General features: G+C 39.0%; 1 protein-coding gene across 1 annotated transcript in view; it reads right to left on the bottom strand.

Annotated features, from left to right (window-relative positions):
• Positions 1 to 19,508, bottom strand: part of bnc1 (basonuclin 1) — a 37,643-nt gene that overhangs the window by 11,387 nt on the left and 6,748 nt on the right. Inside the window, exons 2-3 of the mRNA XM_022664381.2 lie at positions 6,014 to 6,116; positions 1,941 to 2,176 (exon numbers count right to left, since the gene is read on the bottom strand). Of these exons, the coding sequence (XP_022520102.2) occupies positions 1,941 to 2,176; positions 6,014 to 6,116 (339 nt within the window). The remainder of the gene's footprint in view (positions 1 to 1,940; positions 2,177 to 6,013; positions 6,117 to 19,508) is intronic.

The raw sequence follows: 19,508 nt of genomic DNA, 5'->3' as shown, positions 1-19,508 counted from the left end.
GTTTTTTTTTTTTTTTGATAAAAGAAACTCTTATCAATATATATTTCAAATTGAATCTCATCACACTCTTCAGAGCAGCAGTTCCCAGCATTAAATGCTATTTGCAGGTAAATACTGTACTTTACTGTTAGAATGTCTCTCTTTCAATATAGGCAGTTCTAGAAAAATATGCCAGATATGTTGACGACGCCAATGCCCAAAGCTACCTTATCCTAGGCATGTATTTGTGTAATATATTTGTTGACTGCCAGGCCTTGGTGTTTTAGGCTGTAAGAGCAAGTTAACAAGCTAAATTCCTTAAGGCCAGAATACTTGAAAAAAAAAAAGACTCAAGTCATCATCTAGCTTTGACTTAGTTAATTGGATAAACATTTGTCTATATTTACAACTTAACTGAGTCAAAGCTAAATGATGACTTGACTGAGTTAAATTGAATGAGCTTAAAATGTTGTATATTTACAACTTAACCGAGTCAAAGCAAAATGATGACTTGAATCAGTAAAGTATATTTATATACTTAACTGAGTTTTGTCCACACAACAATAGTTTAATTCAATTTTTTTTCAAGTATTCTGGCCTTAAGGAATTTAGTTTATTAACTTGCTCTCACAGCCTAAAACACCAAGGCCTGGCAGTCAACACATATATTACACTAATACATGCCTAGGATAAGGTAGCTTTGGGCATTGGTGCTCATGCTTCATTTCATCATATATATATATATATATATATATATATATATATGTGTGTGTGAGTGTTTATTGAAATTCAACTTACATGTAGAAATTGTAAATATAAACCATGATTAACTAATGCTTTTTTTCAGCATTATTAACATCTGTTAAACATTACTAAGCACTTATACAGCTCTATGTATTTTCAATAGAAGTAAAAATGTAAAATATATAATATTTATTATATACTGACATATATATATATATATATATAAAATATATAAAACAAGTAACTGTCATTGCGTAAGTGTTATCAGAGACAAATATATTTATAACTAATATTTAATTAACAAATATTTAACAGTTACTGTATGCATAGCTGCAGCATATAAGCAAATGACAAGAAGAGCCATTGTTACTTGTTTACCGAACATTAGTTAACAGTATTAATTAAGTGTACGGTTTATTGTTCATCTTAATAAATGCTTTACTTCTTTTTTTTTTTTTTTGGCCCAACCACCACCACCCCTCTTCGGAGGACAATTAATACTTTATTTTTATTTATTTATTTATTTATTTATTTTATTATTATTATTATTATTATTATTATTATTATTATTATTATTATATATATATATATATTTTGTGTGGATATAGTTGTGGGAGTTCAGGGTTGGAGGGATCGGAGTGTGAGGTACAGGAGGGGGTACAAGAAGAAGAAAAAAAAAAAGAAAAAAAAAGAACTAAACAAAAAACAAACAAACAAACAAAAAAATAATAATAATAAAATAAAATAAAATAAACATAAAATAAACAAACATACATACATACATAAATGCTTTACTTCTAACGTTAGTTAATGTGAAAAATAACAGCATTAATTAATGTTGTAGTTCCGCATTGTTAATGTATAACCTCGTGTCTTATTCATGGTAACTAATGCATTAATTCATGTTAGTTAGTCAACACTTAATGCAAAGTGTTACCAGAAATTCTGTCAGTAAAGTTTAGTTCCCATCAAATACAGAATATGGCTTAAAATGAGTTAAATTCAGCCAATGAATATTTTTGTCAGTGCACTTAGCAGAGGATCCCAGCATAAATTGCTATTTGCATGTAAATACTGTAATTAGTAAACTCTGTATTTACAGCAATATTCTGTATTTGATGGGAACCAAACTTTACTGTTAGATTTTCTCTGTAAATGTACTTTTTTTCACATTTATTTGTACAGTTTGTGTGTGTGTGTTTGTTTGTGTGAGTTACCTGTAGCACGTATCCTCGGATGTAGTCCTGCAGAGTCCAGTCCAGTGCGCTGAGGATCTGGATGACCTCGTCCTGCTTCAGGACGCTGAAGAGTCGGTCCAGCAGGATCTTCAGGCGGACGGGGACGGCCTGCGTACCGTACAGCATCAGACTGCAGATATCAAACACCACGTCCGAGTGCACGATCTCCACCTGACTGCCCTGATACATGTGATGCACCTTCAGCTTACTCAGAGCTGCACACACACACACACACACACACACACACACACACACACACACACAGTGCACAAGTCAGAATCAGCATCCATACAGTCATTTCAACACAAATAATAAAAAATAGAATGCAGTATATTTTTAAATTGTTATATAGAAAAAATAGAAGGGGGTTAATTATGAGAATTATTAAAGATATTTGTGCAAATATTTAGTAACTAAAATTTCAGTGTAAAATGTTTTAAAATGTAAAAATAATATAATACCACTAATAACAGGTCTTATCAAGCAATCGTTATATAGTAAATTATTAATAATTAATTCATTCATTTCTTTAGTCCTACAGTTGTAGCATATACATATCCACCTAAATTAATAACCATTTTTAGTGACAATTATTCTAAAGAAATAAAGAAATCATCATTAATATTATATTAATAATTATTTAGGGATTTGATTTATTATATTGTATTATATTTTATACTTATAACAGATATTTCCTTTTGTTGTGATTAAACAAATATTTGTAATTTCTGAAATCTGAACTCCTTAAATTATTAACAAATTATAAATCAAAATAAATCATAATGCAATGTTAAAAAGTAGTTGGAGATATGTGTAATTAATAATCAATTACATAACATAAAAAATCCTTACACAAATAATTAGGAACAACTAAGTGTTTTAATATTGTTAAAGGGGAATTCTATATATTTTTGGTTATATTCTATTTACAAAATTATAAAAGTTATGTCAAAAAATGTTAGTTAATGCAAATGTCAATTTAATTAAATTCAATTACATAAATATTAAGAGTCATCAAAAATTATATAAACATTTTATCTGATTTATTGTTATCTGATTAAGTAAAATAAAATATTATTTATTTGAATTATTTAAATTAATTTGATTAATCAAAATATTGTTTTAATGCAATTTTTAAAATGGGATAATTGAGATTGGTCATCTTTAGATATAGAAGCTGAAATCAGAAGCTGATTTTACACTTTTCTGTAAGTGAAATGTAAGCAGGTTATGTTGTGTTTACGGCGTGTTTTTTTTTATAAGGTTAAAAAGGAGCTGCTTCCTTTCTGCAAACAAAATATATAAATTAAATTAAATATAAAGTTATAAAGTTAAATATCCTAAACCAACAAAAGCTTGTGCATCACTTTTAATTGTGCTGTCTGTTTACAAATAATAAAACAAATCAGAATCAAGAATCACTTATATATTTTGAAGAATATTGAGATTTTATAATATCACCCAAGCCCTAATGCAGTCTATTATAATGCAGTGTATTATAATATAATAAGTATTATTATGTTCAGAGGGGTGATGGAATTTAAACCACTAAAGAATAAAAAGCCTTTAGATCTTTTTTATTTTATTGTGATTAAACTGAAATGTATCTTTTTTTTACTCCTTAAATGTAGGGGTTTTTATGTTTTAATTATATTGAACTTTATTACCTGTAAAAAAATATTATAGTGAGGGTCAGCAGTGAGACTGTGGTGTATTTCTGGGGTTTTTAGTAAAATTCACAGTAAAAATCTTTCCATCCATTTCTACTGAACAGATATAAATGTCTACATTTAACTCAGAGATACATTTAATTGAATGGGTTTTGATTAATGAAATGAGTTTAAAGTTCTGGAGCTGTTTGTTTTTGTTAAACAGATTTGTCACTAAGAGCTGAATGGGAAAGAGTACAGAAGTAGAGCTTGATTAGAGCTGGGTAATACAAAACATCAGTATTTTATTTTATTGGGATAAGTTTTCATCAATATGATCTAATATACATTTCAAGAATATTTTTAGTGCTTAAAGAACACAAACCCAATGAGTAATGAAAAAAAAATTAGCAATCACATTATAATGTTCTGTGCATAAAAGAGTATTGGAATAACTCTTTTGTCTGCATGTCTGGCATGTAGTAAACGATGAGAATCAGTAATCAGTCTGTACAAATGAGTACAATTTACCTGTATTTACACTGTTATTATATGAATTGTTGATGTGTGTATTGCGATAAACTGTGTAGCATACAAAATGCCCTTAAATACGGTGATATAATCTTTTTTTCCATTTTGCCCAGCTCCGTCAGTGCCTGATGACATACACCACAGGTGATGTTTTTTTTTTATACTGTTCATATCAAATTTATATCTGAAATATATATATTTTTAATCCAAATGAAGGAGTACAATGTAATATAAATCTATTCATTCATCTGAACTGAATAGGTTCTCTGAATGGGATTTACTGATTGTAGTATTTTACTGCCATCTTCTGGCACAGAGCATTCAAACTATTAATAAAAACTGTGATCTAAAACATCATCAGATTACCTAAAAGTCTTAAATATAGATACAAAAAATCCAGTTAAACCAAAGAGACAAAACTATTATACTTGCTCATTTATTTATTAGAGACGATTATCCAATATTGCAAATTTGTGAGAAGCAAAAGTATGTGGTCCTCTATGATAAACAATCAGTTTTAATGTGAAATTGTAGTCAGGTATGTATCATTTAAAAAAAAAAAAACATTATCTATTATAGTCTGAATGAACAGGAGATTTTTTCTGGAGTTTTTTAAGGACCAAAGATTTGCTTATGCTCATTAATTGTTAAGACTGTAAAAGGTTACAAACCATCCCTAAAGGGTTTGGACCCTTTACAGTCAGACAGATTACAGTGTAAAAAGTGAGGAAACTATTGTTAAGATCACTCCTAGAGCAAGGCATGTAATAAGTCAAGTCTCAAAAGACCCCAGGGTAACTTCTAAGCAACTGAAGGCCTCTCTCACATTGGACAGTGTCTATGTTCATGAGTTCACCATGGTGTTCATGGTAGGGTCACAAGACGACAGCCACTGCTCTCCAAAAAGAAAATTGATGCTCGTCTGCAGTTTGTTAAAGATAACATGGACAAGCCACGAGGCCTATTGGAAGAATGTTTTGTTGACAGAAATGTTTGGTTTAAATGAAAAGTGTTATGTTTGGGGAAAGGAAAACACTGTACACCAGCTTTAGAACCTTATCCCATCCGTGAAACATGGTGGCGGGAGTATCATGGTTTAGGCCTGTTTTGCTGTATCTGGACTAGATCAAGGTTTGCCTTCTTTGATGGAACATTTAATTCTGGATCATATCAGGGAATTCTAAAGGGAAATGTCAGGATATCTGTCCATGAACTGAACCTCAAGAGAACGTGGATCATGCAGCAAGACAATGACCCTAAGCATACAATTTGTTCTACCAAAGAATGATTGAAAAGAAATAAATAAAGGTAATGTTTTGGAATGGGGCCAAGTCAAAGTCCTGCCTGACTTTAATCCAATGGAAATGTTAAGGAAGAACATGAAGCGAGATGTTAATGTGAGGAAACCCACCAACATCTCAGAGTTGAAGCTGTTCTGTACGGAGGAATGAGCTAAAACAGGACTGATCAACAGTTATTGGAAACGTTTAGTTGCAGTTTTTGCTGCAAAAGGGGGGAAAATCACAGCAGATGCTGAAAGCAAAAGTTCACATACTTTTGCTACTCACAGATATGTAATATTGGACCATTTTTCTCAATAAATAAATTACCACATATAATATTTTTGTTTAATGCGTTTAACTGGGTTTCTTTACCTAGTTTTATAGGACTTTTAGGAAATCTGATTTTAGGTCATATTCACACAGAAATATATAGAAAATATATATATAAATATATAAACCTAAAGGGTTCACAAGCCCATCTCTAGTTCTGCACATGCACACACTCACCAGGTAATACAATGTGTGTGTGTGTGTGTGTGTGTGTGTGTGTGTGTGTGTGTGTGTATGTGTGTGTGTGTGTGTGTTTTACCATGGGCCACCCAGCCGTGTCTGCAGTTTTCACACTGTCGTCGTCTCAGTTTCCCCGGACTAAAACTGTCACAGGAACAGTTTACCATCGTACAGCAGATAGCCTACAACACACACACACACACATGCAGGTTATTCAGGTGTTACAGTATATCTGAGTGTGTGTGCTGATTCTATACTGTATGTTTGGGTGTTTAGATTCAGCCTCGCTCTTTATTCCTCTTGTGCTGTCTTTTTTTTTTGTACTAAAGCTGTTTTAAACCACATACTGACAGTACAGCTTTGATTTAAACCCAAAGTGCTTGTTTGTCGTGCACTGTGTGCAGTTTAGGACACATTTAGCCTTTGTTTTATTCAATTTATAAAATTTCAAAAGTTATAACACATTTCTCAACAAAAGTATTTTTGTTGGATAAAATGAAAATGTTGCTGTGTTGTTATGGCTGGTGCTTCCGTCTGTAATGATGGCCTCTTTGCTAGATGACAAGTATATGTATGTGATGGATAAATAACATAACACTAAAAACACTGAGACCCCCATACAGTCTCTAAGCCAATCGTATTGCAGGGTCAGGGTCATAATAATAAAAATAATCACAAACAAAAAGCTCTGTTTAATATTTAAATTCATTTTAAAATGTAACAAAAGCCATAACATTTAGGAACCCACAGAACTTTACAAACAGAAACAGAACTTTATAACATTGAATTTTATATTAATTATTATTGTTTATTATGAGTATTGTTTATAATTAAAGACCACATAAGAAAAAGCTGAAGACCAGATAAAGAACAGTTAAATACCAGATAGAGAACAGTTAAGGACCAAATAAAGACCAGATAAGAAACAGTTAAAGACCAGATTAAGACATGAAAAATAACGGTTTAACACCAGATAGAGAACAGTTAAGGACCAAATATAGATCAAATAAAGACCAGAAAAGAAACAGTCAAAGACCAGATAAAGACCAGATAAAAAAGCAGATAAAGACCAGTTAACAACTAGATAAAGACCAGATAAAGACCAATTAAAGAACAGATAAAGAACAGTCAAAAACCAGATAAAGATCAGTTTAAAAAGAAGATAAAGACCAGTTAACGACTATATTAAAAACCAGATAAAGACCAGATAAGAAACAGTCAAAGACCAGATAAAGACAAGAAAAAGAACGGTTTAACACCAGATAGAGAACAGTTAAGGACCAAATATAGATCAGATAAAGACCAGATAAAAAAGCAGATAAAGACCAGTTAACAACTAGATAAACACCAGATAAAACCAATTAAAGACCAGATAAGGAACAGTCAAAGGCCAGATAAAGACCAGATAAAAAAGCAAATAAAGACCAGTTAACGACTAGATAAAGACCAATTAAAGACCAGATAAAGAACAGTCAAAGACCAGATAAAGACCAGATAAGGAACAGTCAAAGGCCAGATAAAGACCAGATAAAGACCAGATAAAGAACAGTCAAAGACCAGATAAAGACCAGATAAAGAACAGTCAAAGACCAGATAAAGACCAGATAAAAAAGCAGATAAATACCAGTTACAGTTTTTTCCCAAATGTTTAAACGCATTTCTAGAAACTTGGCTTAGTTTTTCAAAACTCTAAACACAAACTGAAAATTATTAACTGCTTGGTTGAAACTCCACAAATCTCTAGCAAAACTGATTCTTTCCACCAAAACATCACACAGCTATTTATATACTATATATCTCCTGCAGAGCATCAAATAAACACTGATAAGATAAATTCAGAGCTCTGTTATCAGAAGTATTAGGTTCTGTTTTTGACTTGAGGCCACCGTACAAATTCAAATGCAGACAACTCCATGGAAATATGTTGTGTTTCTGTTCTTTATATTTATTTGGTGCGGTGTAGTTCACATACAAAAAGGTAACAAAAATGTATTTATTGCAAAATACAAAGAAACAGATCACTGTTCATCAGGCCCCTGATATCGATCAGGACAGAGGACCTCAGTTCAGTGATTCTTAGGTGATGAAGCTGTACTAAATGATGCAGTTTGTGTTTAGTGATTTGTAAAGCTGTGATTTAGAATGATATTTGAGTGAGAACATGTGGAATTGTGTTTAGAGTTTAGCAGTTTGGAGTCACAATGTGACACACGAGCTTCATGTCTTTAGATTTGTGAGCAGAGTTCCACATTTTGTGAGTAAACAATGTGGAAAAACTGTAAAGACCAGTGAAAGACCAGATAGGGAACAGTTAAGAACCAAATAGAGACCAGATAAAGACCAGATAAAAAAACTGTTAAAGACCAGATAAAGACCTGATAAGAATCAGTTAAAGACCAGATGAAAAAGCAGCTAAAGACCAATTAGAGAACAGTTAAGGACCAAATATAGACCAGATAAAGACCTGATAAGAAACAGTTAAAGACCAGAAAAAGACCAGATGAAAAAGCAAATTAAGACCAGATAATGATTAGCTAAAGACCAGTTAAAGACCAGATAAGAAAAGATAAAAAGAAGAAAAGATAAAAAAGCAGATAAAGACCAGTTAACGGCTAGATAAAGACCAAATAAAGACCAGGTAAAAAAAAAGCAGATAAAGAACTGTTAACCTGGTAAAGAACAGATAAAGAAATAGCAAAAAACAAATTCACAAACTGAGGAGCAGATAAACAAAAAATATCCCAACAACACACTCCATTATAAAGTAGTCTAGCTCAACACACTCCACTGAAGCACACTCAGCAATAAACACCACAACTCACTTTATAACACAGCACACATACTCACTCTCCACAAACACACTCTGCCACAACACACTGTACAGCACCACACTCTACACCACACTCTGCCACAACACACTCTACAACACCAAACTCTACACCACACTCTGCCACAACACACTCTACAGCACCACACTCTACACCACACTCTGCCACAACACACTCTACAGCAACACACTCTACACCACACTCTGCCACAACACACTCTACAGCACCACACTCTACACCACACTCTGCCACAACACACTCTAGCACCACACTCTACACCACACTCTGCCACAACACACTCTACAACACCAAACTCTGCCACAACACACTCTACAGCACCACACTCTACACCACACTCTACAACACCACACTCTGCCACATCACACTCTACAGCACCACACTCTACAACACCACACTCTGCCACAACACACTCTACAACACCACACTCTGCCACAACACACTCTACAACACCAAACTCTGCCACAACACACTCTACAGCACCACACTCTACACCACACTCTGCCACAACACACTCTACAACACCAAACTCTGCCACAACACACTCTACAACACCAAACTCTGCCACAACACACTCTACAGCACCACACTCTACACCACACTCTACAACACCACACTCTGCCACATCACACTCTACAGCACCACACTCTACAGCACCACACACTGTTGTGGCAGAGTGTGGTGTTGTAGAGTGTGGTGTGGCAGAGTGTGGTGTAGAGTGTGGTGTTGTAGAGTGTGGTGTGGCAGAGTGTGGTGTTGTAGAGTGTGGTGTGGCAGAGTGTGGTGTTGTAGAGTGTGGTGTGGCACCACAGTCTGCCACACCACAATCTACAACACCACACTCTGCCACAACACACTCTACAACACCACACTCTACACCACACTCTGCCGCATCACACTTTACAACACCACACTCTACACCACACTCTGCCACAACACACTATACACATTACCACACTCTGCCACAACCCCTCCTACACCATAGTCTGCCACAACACACTCTACAACACCACACTCTGCCACACCACACTGTACAACACCACACTCTACACCACACTCTGCCACAACGCACTCTACACATTACCACACTCTGCCACAACCCCTCCTACACCATAGTCTGCCACACCACACTCGACAACACCACACTCTACACCACACTCTGCCACACCACACTCTACAACACCACACTCTGCCACAACACACTCTACAACACCACACTCTACACCACACTCTGCCACAACACACTCTACAACACCACACTCTACACCACACTCTGCCACAACACACTCTACACATTACCACACTCTGCCACAACCCCTCCTACACCATAGTCTGCCACAACACACTCTACAACACCACACTCTACACCACAGTCTGCCACACCACACTCTACAACACCACACTCTGCCGCATCACACTTTACAACACCACACTCTACACCACACTCTGCCACAACACACTCTACACATTACCACACTCTGCCACAACCCCTCCTACACCATAGTCTGCCACAACACACTCTACAACACCACACTCTACACCACACTCTGCCACACCACACTGTACAACACCACACTCTACACCACACTCTACCACAACACACTCTACACATTACCACACTCTGCCACAACCCCTCCTACACCTCAGTCTGCCACAACACACTCTACAACACCACACTCTGCCACACCACACTGTACAACACCACACTCTACACCACACTCTGCCACAACACACTCTACACATTACCACACTCTGCCACAACCCCTCCTACACCATAGTCTGCCACAACACACTCTACAACACCACACTCTACAACACCACACTTTGCCACACCACACTCTACAACACCACACTCTGCCACAACACACTCTACACATTACGACACTCTGCCACAACACACTCTACACGACAGTCTGCCACACCACACTCTACACCACACTCTGCCACAACACACTCTACAACACCACACTCTGCCACAACATACTCTACAACACCACACTCTACACCACACTCTGCCACAACACACTCTACACATTACCACACTCTGCCAAAACCCCTCCTACACCATAGTCTGCCACAACACACTCTACAACACCACACTCTGCCACACCACACTGTACAACACCACACTCTACACCACACTCTGCCACAACACACTCTACACATTACCACACTCTGCCACAACCCCTCCTACACCATAGTCTGCCACAACACACTCTACAACACCACACTCTACACCACACTCTGCCACACCACACTGTACAACACCACACTCTACACCACACTCTGCCACAACACACTCTACACATTACCACACTCTGCCACAACCCCTCCTACACCACAGTCTGCCACAACACACTCTACAACACCACACTCTACACCACACTCTGCCACACCACACTCTACAACACCACACTCTGCCACAACACACTCTACACATTACCACACTCTCCCACAACACACTCTACACCACAGTCTGCCACACCACACTCTACACCACACTCTGCCACAACACACTCTACAACACCACACTCTGCCACAACACACTCTACAACACCACACTCTACACCACACTCTGCCACAACACACTCTACACATTACCACACTCTGACATATCCCCTCCTACACCACAGTCGGCCACTACAACAACAACACACTCTACACAACACTCTGCCACACCACACTCTACACCACACTCTGCCACATCACACTCTACACCACACTCTGCCACATCACACTCTACACATTACCACAGTCTGCCACAACACACTCTACAACACCAAACTCTGCCACAATACACTCTAAAACACCACACTCTGCCATAACACACTCTACCACACCACACTCTACACCACACTCTGCCACAACACACTATACAACACCACACTCTACACCACCACACTACACCACAGCACACGTCACCAAATCACACTCACACATATCACCTTAAATACTGTACAATACACTTCATCACGACACACTCTGCCATAAACACACTCTACAACACCACACTCTGCCACAGCACACTCTGCCACAACACACTCAGCCACAACCCACTCCACCATAACACACTCTGCCATAGCACACTCTGCCACAGCACACTCCGCCACAACACACTCCGCCACAACACAATCTACACCACCATATGCCACAACACACTCTGCCACAACACACTCTGCCACAACACACTCTGCCACAACACACTCTGCCACAATAATCTCTACAACACATCACCAAATCACACTCACACAATTTACCTTAAATACTTTACAATACACTCCACCACAACACACTCTGCAATAAACACACCCTGCCACAACACACTCTGCCATAAACACACTCTGCCACAACACACTTTACCACAGCAAACCAATATGATCACACTCCACACACACTCTGCCATAACACACTCCACCATACCCCACTTTACCACAGCAAGCCAATATAATCACACTCCACAAACACACTCTGCCACTACACACTCTGCCACAACACACTCTGCCATAACACACTCTGCCACAACAAATTCTGTGATAACACACTCTGCCACAACACACTCGACTACATACCCTATTTTACCACAACAAACCAACATAATCACAATCTGCCACAACACACTCCACCATATCATACTCACACAATTCACATTAAATACTTTACAATACACTTCACCACAACCCAATCTGCCACAACACATTCTGCCTCAACACACTCCACCATACTCCACTTTACCACAACAAACCAACATAATCACACTTTACCGCAGCACACTCTGCAATAAACACACTCTGTCACAACACACTCTGCCACAACACACTCTTCCACAACACACTCCACCAAACACACTCTGCCACAACACACTCCACCAAACACACTTCATCACAACACACTCTGCCACAACACACTCCACCACACCACACTCTACCACAACACACTCTGCCATAGCACACTCTGCCACAGCACCCTCTGCCACAACACAGTCTGCCACAACACACTCTGCCACAGCACACTTCACCACATCACACTCCGCCACAACCCATTCCACCATAACACACTTCATCACAACACACTCTGCCATAGCCCACTCTGCCACAGCACCCTCTGCCACAACACACTCTGCCACAACACACTTCACCACATCACACTCCGCCACAACCCACTCCACCATAAGACACTTCATCACAACACACTCTGCCACAGCACATGCTGCCACAACAAACTCTGCCACAACACACTCCACCACAACAAACTCTGCCACAACACACTCCACCACAACACACTCTGCCACAACACAATTCGTCACAACCCACTACACCATAACACACTTCATCACAACACACTCCGCCACAACACACTCCACCACAACCCACTCCACCACAACACACTCCACCATAACACACTTCATCACAACACACTCTGCCACAACACACTCCGCCACAACACAATCCGCCACAACCCACTCCACCATAACACACTTCATCACAAGACACTCTGCCACAACCCACTCCACCATAACAGACTTCATCACAACACACTCCACCATAACACACTTTATCACAACACACTCTGCCACAGCACACTCCGCCACAACACACTCCACCATAACACACTTTATCACAACACACTCTGCCACAGCACACTCCGCCACAACACACTCCACCATAACAGACTTCATCACAACACACTTCATCACAACACACTCTGCCACAACACACTCTGCCACAGCACACTCTGCCACAACACACTTCGCCACAACACACTCTGCAACAACACACTCTGCCACAGCACACTCTGTCACAACACACTCTGCCACAACACACTTTGCCACAACACACTCTGCCACAGCACACTCTGCCACAACACACTCTGCCACAACACACTCCACCACAACCCACTCCACCTTAACACACTTCATCACAACACACTCTGCCACAGCACACTCCGTCACAACACAGTCCGCCACAGCACACTCTGCCACAGCACACTCCACCATAACACACTTCATCACAACACACTCTACCACAACACTCTGCCATAAACACCCTACCACAACACTGTGCCCTAAACACTTTACCAAATTACTCTGCCATAAACACTCTACCACAAAACACTGCCATTAACACTCTACCAAAATACTCTGCCATAAACACTCTACCACAACACTCTGCCATAAACACTTTACCAAATAACTCTGCCATAAACACTCTACCAAAATACTCTGCCATAAACCCTCTACCATAAACACTCTACCACAACACACTCTGCCAGAACATACTCTGCCACAACACACTCCACCATAACACACTCTGCTGCAATACACTCTGCCACAGCACACTCCACCACAACCCACTCTGCCATGGCACACTCTGCCACAACACACTCTGCCACACACTATGCCACAACACACTCTGCCACACACTATGCCACAACCCACTCCACCAAAACACACTTCATCATAACACACTCTGCCACAACACACTCTGCCACAGCACACTTCATCACAACACACTTCATCTTAACACACTTCATCTTAACACACTCTGCCACAGCACACTCTGCCATTACACACTTTACGACAGCAAACATATTACACTCCACACACACACACTGCCATAAACACTCTACCACAACACTCTGCCACAACATTCTGCCATAAACACTCTACCACAAAACACTGCCATGAACACTCTACCACAACACACTGCCACAACATTCTGCCATAAACACTACACCACAGAACACTGCCATGAACACTCTCCCACAACACACTGCCATAAACCCACTAGCACAACACTTTGCCATAAACACTCTACCACAATACACTGCCATAAACACTCTACCACAACACACTGCCTTTAACACTTTACCACAACACTCTGCTATAAACACTCTACCACAACACTTTACCACAACACACTGCCATAAACCCACTAGCACAACACTTTGCCATAAACACTCTACCACAACACTGCCAAAACACCCTGTCATAAACACTCTGCCAAAACACCCTGTCATAAACACTCTGCCAGAACACTCTGCCATAAATACTCTACTACAACAAGCTGCACTAAACACACTACCACAACACTTTGCCATAAACACTCTGCCACAATAATAAACACACTTTTCAACAACAACTCTGCCGTAAACACTACCACAACACTCTACCATACACATGCTAGCACACCAGTCTGCCATAAACACTCCAACACAACACTCTTTGTCACTAACTCTCAAATATACACCACAACACACACACTCTGCTTTAACACACTCTGCCATAAACACTCCACCACAACAATCTACCATACACACTCTACCACAACACTCTGCCATAAACACTCTACCACAACACACTGCCATAACACTCTTCTACAACACTTTGCCATAAACACTCTGCCACAACACTTTGCCATAAACACTCTACCACAACACTCTGCAATAAACGCTCTACCACAACAGTATGCCATAAACACTCTACCACAACACGCTGCCATAAACACTCTACCACAACACACTGCCATAAACACTCTACCACAACACACTTCCATAGACACTCTACCACAATACTCTACCACAATACTCTGCTATAAACACACTTTTTAACAACAACTCTGCCATAAACACTACCACAACTACCATACACATGCTAGCACACCACTCTGCCATAAACACTCCACCACAACACTCTTTCACTCTCAAATATGCACCACAACAAACACACTCTGCTTTAACACACTCTGCCATAAACACTCCACCACAACAATCTACCATACACACTCTACCACAACACTCTGCCATAAACACTCTACCACAACATACTGCCATAAACACTCTTCTACAACACTCTGCCATAAACACTCTATGACAACACTTTGCCATAAACACTCTGCCATAAACACTCTACCACAACACTTTGCCATAAACACTCACAATGCAATTAACTCTCTACCACAACACACTGGTATTAACACTCTACCACAAGACTCTGTCATAAATACTCTACCACAACACTCTACCACAGCACTCTGCAATAAACACTCTACCCCTACACACTGCCATAAACACTCTACCACAAAACTCTGCCATAAACAATCTACCACAACACAATGCAATTAACTCTCTACCACAACACTCTGCCATAAACACTCTACCACAACACTCTGCCATAAACACTACCACAACACTCTGCCATAAACAATCTACCACAATACACTGCAATTAACACTCTACCACAACACTCTGCCATAAACACTCTAACACAACACTCTGCCATAAACACATTACCACAACACATTGCCTTAAACACTACCACAATACACTGCCATAAAAACTCTACCACAATACTCTACCAGTCTTCCACCACACTGATCCATAAACACTTTATCACAACATACTGCCATAAACACTCAACTACACTCTACCACAACATGCACCACAAAAAACACATTCTTTGCCATAAACACTTTGCCATGACACTGTGCCATAATCATTTTACCACAACACTTTAACACAACACTTTGCCATAAATACTCTACCACAGCACTCTGCCATAAACACTTTACCATAACTCTTTGCCTTAAACACTCTACCACAACACTCTGCCATACACACTTTACCACAACACTTTGCCATGAGTAGGGTTGCAGCGGTAACCGGTTTCACGGTATACCATGGTATTAAAATGCACGGTTATCATACCGTGTGTGTTTGCTTATTACCGGTAAAAGGCAAGCCAGCGGAGAAACTCACCCGCGCATGCGCAACTCTGCTCCGCTTCAGCTGCTCAGCACACAGCGGTGAGAACGGCAGAAAGTGCATCAGACTAAACAAATCTCCGTCCGCCTAAAAAAAGGCTAAACTAAAATCAGCAGTGTGGGATTATTTCAGATACCCGCCGAACGCACCCGAGGATGGTTATCCGATTTATAATCAATGTGGCCTTAAAGTCACAGCTAAAGGAGGACATACGTCAAACCTGTTCTCCCATCTCCGAGAACACCACCCCGCTGTGCAGCGCAAAGTATGTGTTTAGTTTATAATTTTAATCTGAACATAAATAAAATCTCTTTGTAGTCGTGCACAACCCATTCGGTAAGCGCCCGCAAAAGCGCTGAGTTATCCGAAATTTGGGCACGCAGGTACAGGCGTGAAGTGCGTGCTACGACGGATTCACGTGTCCGTGTAAAGGTCCGGCCGGACTGGATGTGAAAGACGCCATTCATTTACATGCGTTCATTTTCAAATTCTGACGTGCCTGTTTTTCATATGTTAAAACCAGACTCGGTGTGAAAGCCTTAAAATAGAAATCTCTATTGTGAGGATCATGTCAGAAATAAATCCCCTCTTTCTGCAGTATCTGGTTATATACCAACTTGGCAGTAAAACGGACGTTTACAACAGTCGTTGATCAGACACTGACCCAGGCTCAGTTTATCAGATATTAAATGATTTAAACTTAAATAATTGTACTGAATAGTTTAAATACAGAATCTTTACTTCTTAGAGGACATGTAATGTGTGTAACTTGTGTGTGTGTGTATATATATATATATATATATTTATATTTATATACACTCTTAATGCCCTTAAGAGTAGTGGAAAAACCTGGTTTCCTTCACCTGATGGTGTACAGCTTATTTTTTTTAAGGAGACATTAAAATTATAATTGTTCCAGGTTTCTACAATAAATAGTTAATTGAACAAAAAACCTTTGTTGTAATTTCTTTAAGGGTCACTTTAATAATATATGTAACAAACTGTGATACCGTGATAACCGTGATACCGCGGTATTTTCTGAGACGGTTATCATACCGTGAAAATCTCATACCGTTGCAACCCTAGCCATGAGCACTCTACCACAACTCTCTTCCATAAACACCATTGTCCACAGTTAACACATGCTACCATATCTCACTTCACAAAACACACTTCATTATAACTCACTTTAGATAACAAACTCTACCATAACTACACAAAACACAATCCACCATATCTCACTCCACAAAACACTATCATATCCCTCTCCACAAATCACTGTCATATCTCGCTTCACAAATCACTCTACCATAACCCACTCCACCATATTTCACTCCAAAAGACACTCTATCATATCTCCCTTCACAAATCACTCTACTATATCCCACTTTATAAAACCCACTCCACCATATTTCACTCCACAAATCACTTTACCATATCCAACTTTACAAAGCACTATATCATTTCTCACTTCACAAAACACATCCTACCATAGCTCACTCCACCCAACACACTTCACCATATATTACTCCACAAAATATACTCCACCCTATCTATCTTCCCAAAGCACTCCATCATATCCCACTCCACCAAACACACTCCACCATATTTCACTCCACCAAACACACTCCTCCATATTTCACTCCACAAAACACTTCACCATATCTCATTCCACAAAACCCACTCCACCATATTGCACGCCACAAAACACACTCCACCATATTTCACTCTACAAAACACACTCCATCATATTTCACTCTACAAAACACACTCCACCATATTTCACTCCACAAAACCCACTCCACCATATTTCACTCTACAAAACACACTCCACCATATTTCACTCCACAAAACACTTCACCATATCTCATTCCACAAAACCCACTCCACCATATCGCACGCCACAAAACACACTCCACCATATTTCACGCCACAAATCACACTCCACCATATTTCACTCTACAAAACACACTCCACCATATTTCACTCTACAAAACACACTCCACCATATTTCACGCCACAAAACACACTCCACCATATTTCACTCTACAAAACACACTCCACCATATTTCACTCTACAAAACACACTCCACCATATTTCACTCTACAAAACACACTCCACCATATTTCACTCTACAAAACACACTCCACCATATTTCACTCTACAAAACACACTCCACCATATTTCACTCTACAAAACACACTCCACCATATTTCAATCTACAAAACACACTCCACCATATTTCACTCTACAATACACACTATCGTATCTCACTCCACAATAACACTCTTGCTTTTGGATGTACTAAATGTTAAAAATCTGCTGTGTTTGCGTTTATCTCTCTGTGTTTATTAATCCTGCACCTGAGATCCCCTGGACTATATATTTGTTTGTAGATGTGTGTGTGTGTGTATGTAGATGTGTGTGTATGTAGATGTGTGTGGTTGTTTGTAGATTTGTGTAGGTATGTGTAGATGTGTATGTAGATGAGTGGGTTTGTGTGTGTGTGTATGTGTGAATATGTTTGTGAATATGTGTTGTGTAAATGTGTGTGTAGTTATGTGTGAATATGTGTGTATGTATGTATGTGAATGTGTGTGTATATATATTAACATTAAGAGTTATGTAGATGTGCGGCATGTATATGTGATGTGTGTGTGTGTGTGTAAATGTGTGTGGGTAAATCTATATATGTTTGTGTGTGTAAATATAGGTGTATATGTAAGTGTGTGGATGTGTGTAAATGTGTGTGAGTAAATCTGTATTTGTTTGTGTGTGTAAATATAGGTGTATATGTATGTGTGTTTGTGTGTGGATGTGTGTAAATGTGTGTGTGTGTAAATCTGTATATGTTTGTGTGTGAATATGTGGATAGATGTGAGTAAGTGTGTGTGTGTGTGTATAAGTGGTGTGTAGATGTAGTGTGTGTGTGTGTTGATGTGTGTGTGTGTATATATATATATGTGTCT

Source organism: Astyanax mexicanus, chromosome 9 (genome assembly GCF_023375975.1).
Source record: "Astyanax mexicanus isolate ESR-SI-001 chromosome 9, AstMex3_surface, whole genome shotgun sequence".
NCBI classification, from domain to species: Eukaryota; Metazoa; Chordata; class Actinopteri; order Characiformes; family Acestrorhamphidae; genus Astyanax; species Astyanax mexicanus.
Note: the sequence above shows the minus strand (reverse complement) of the source record. Positions and strands in the feature narration are given on the sequence as shown.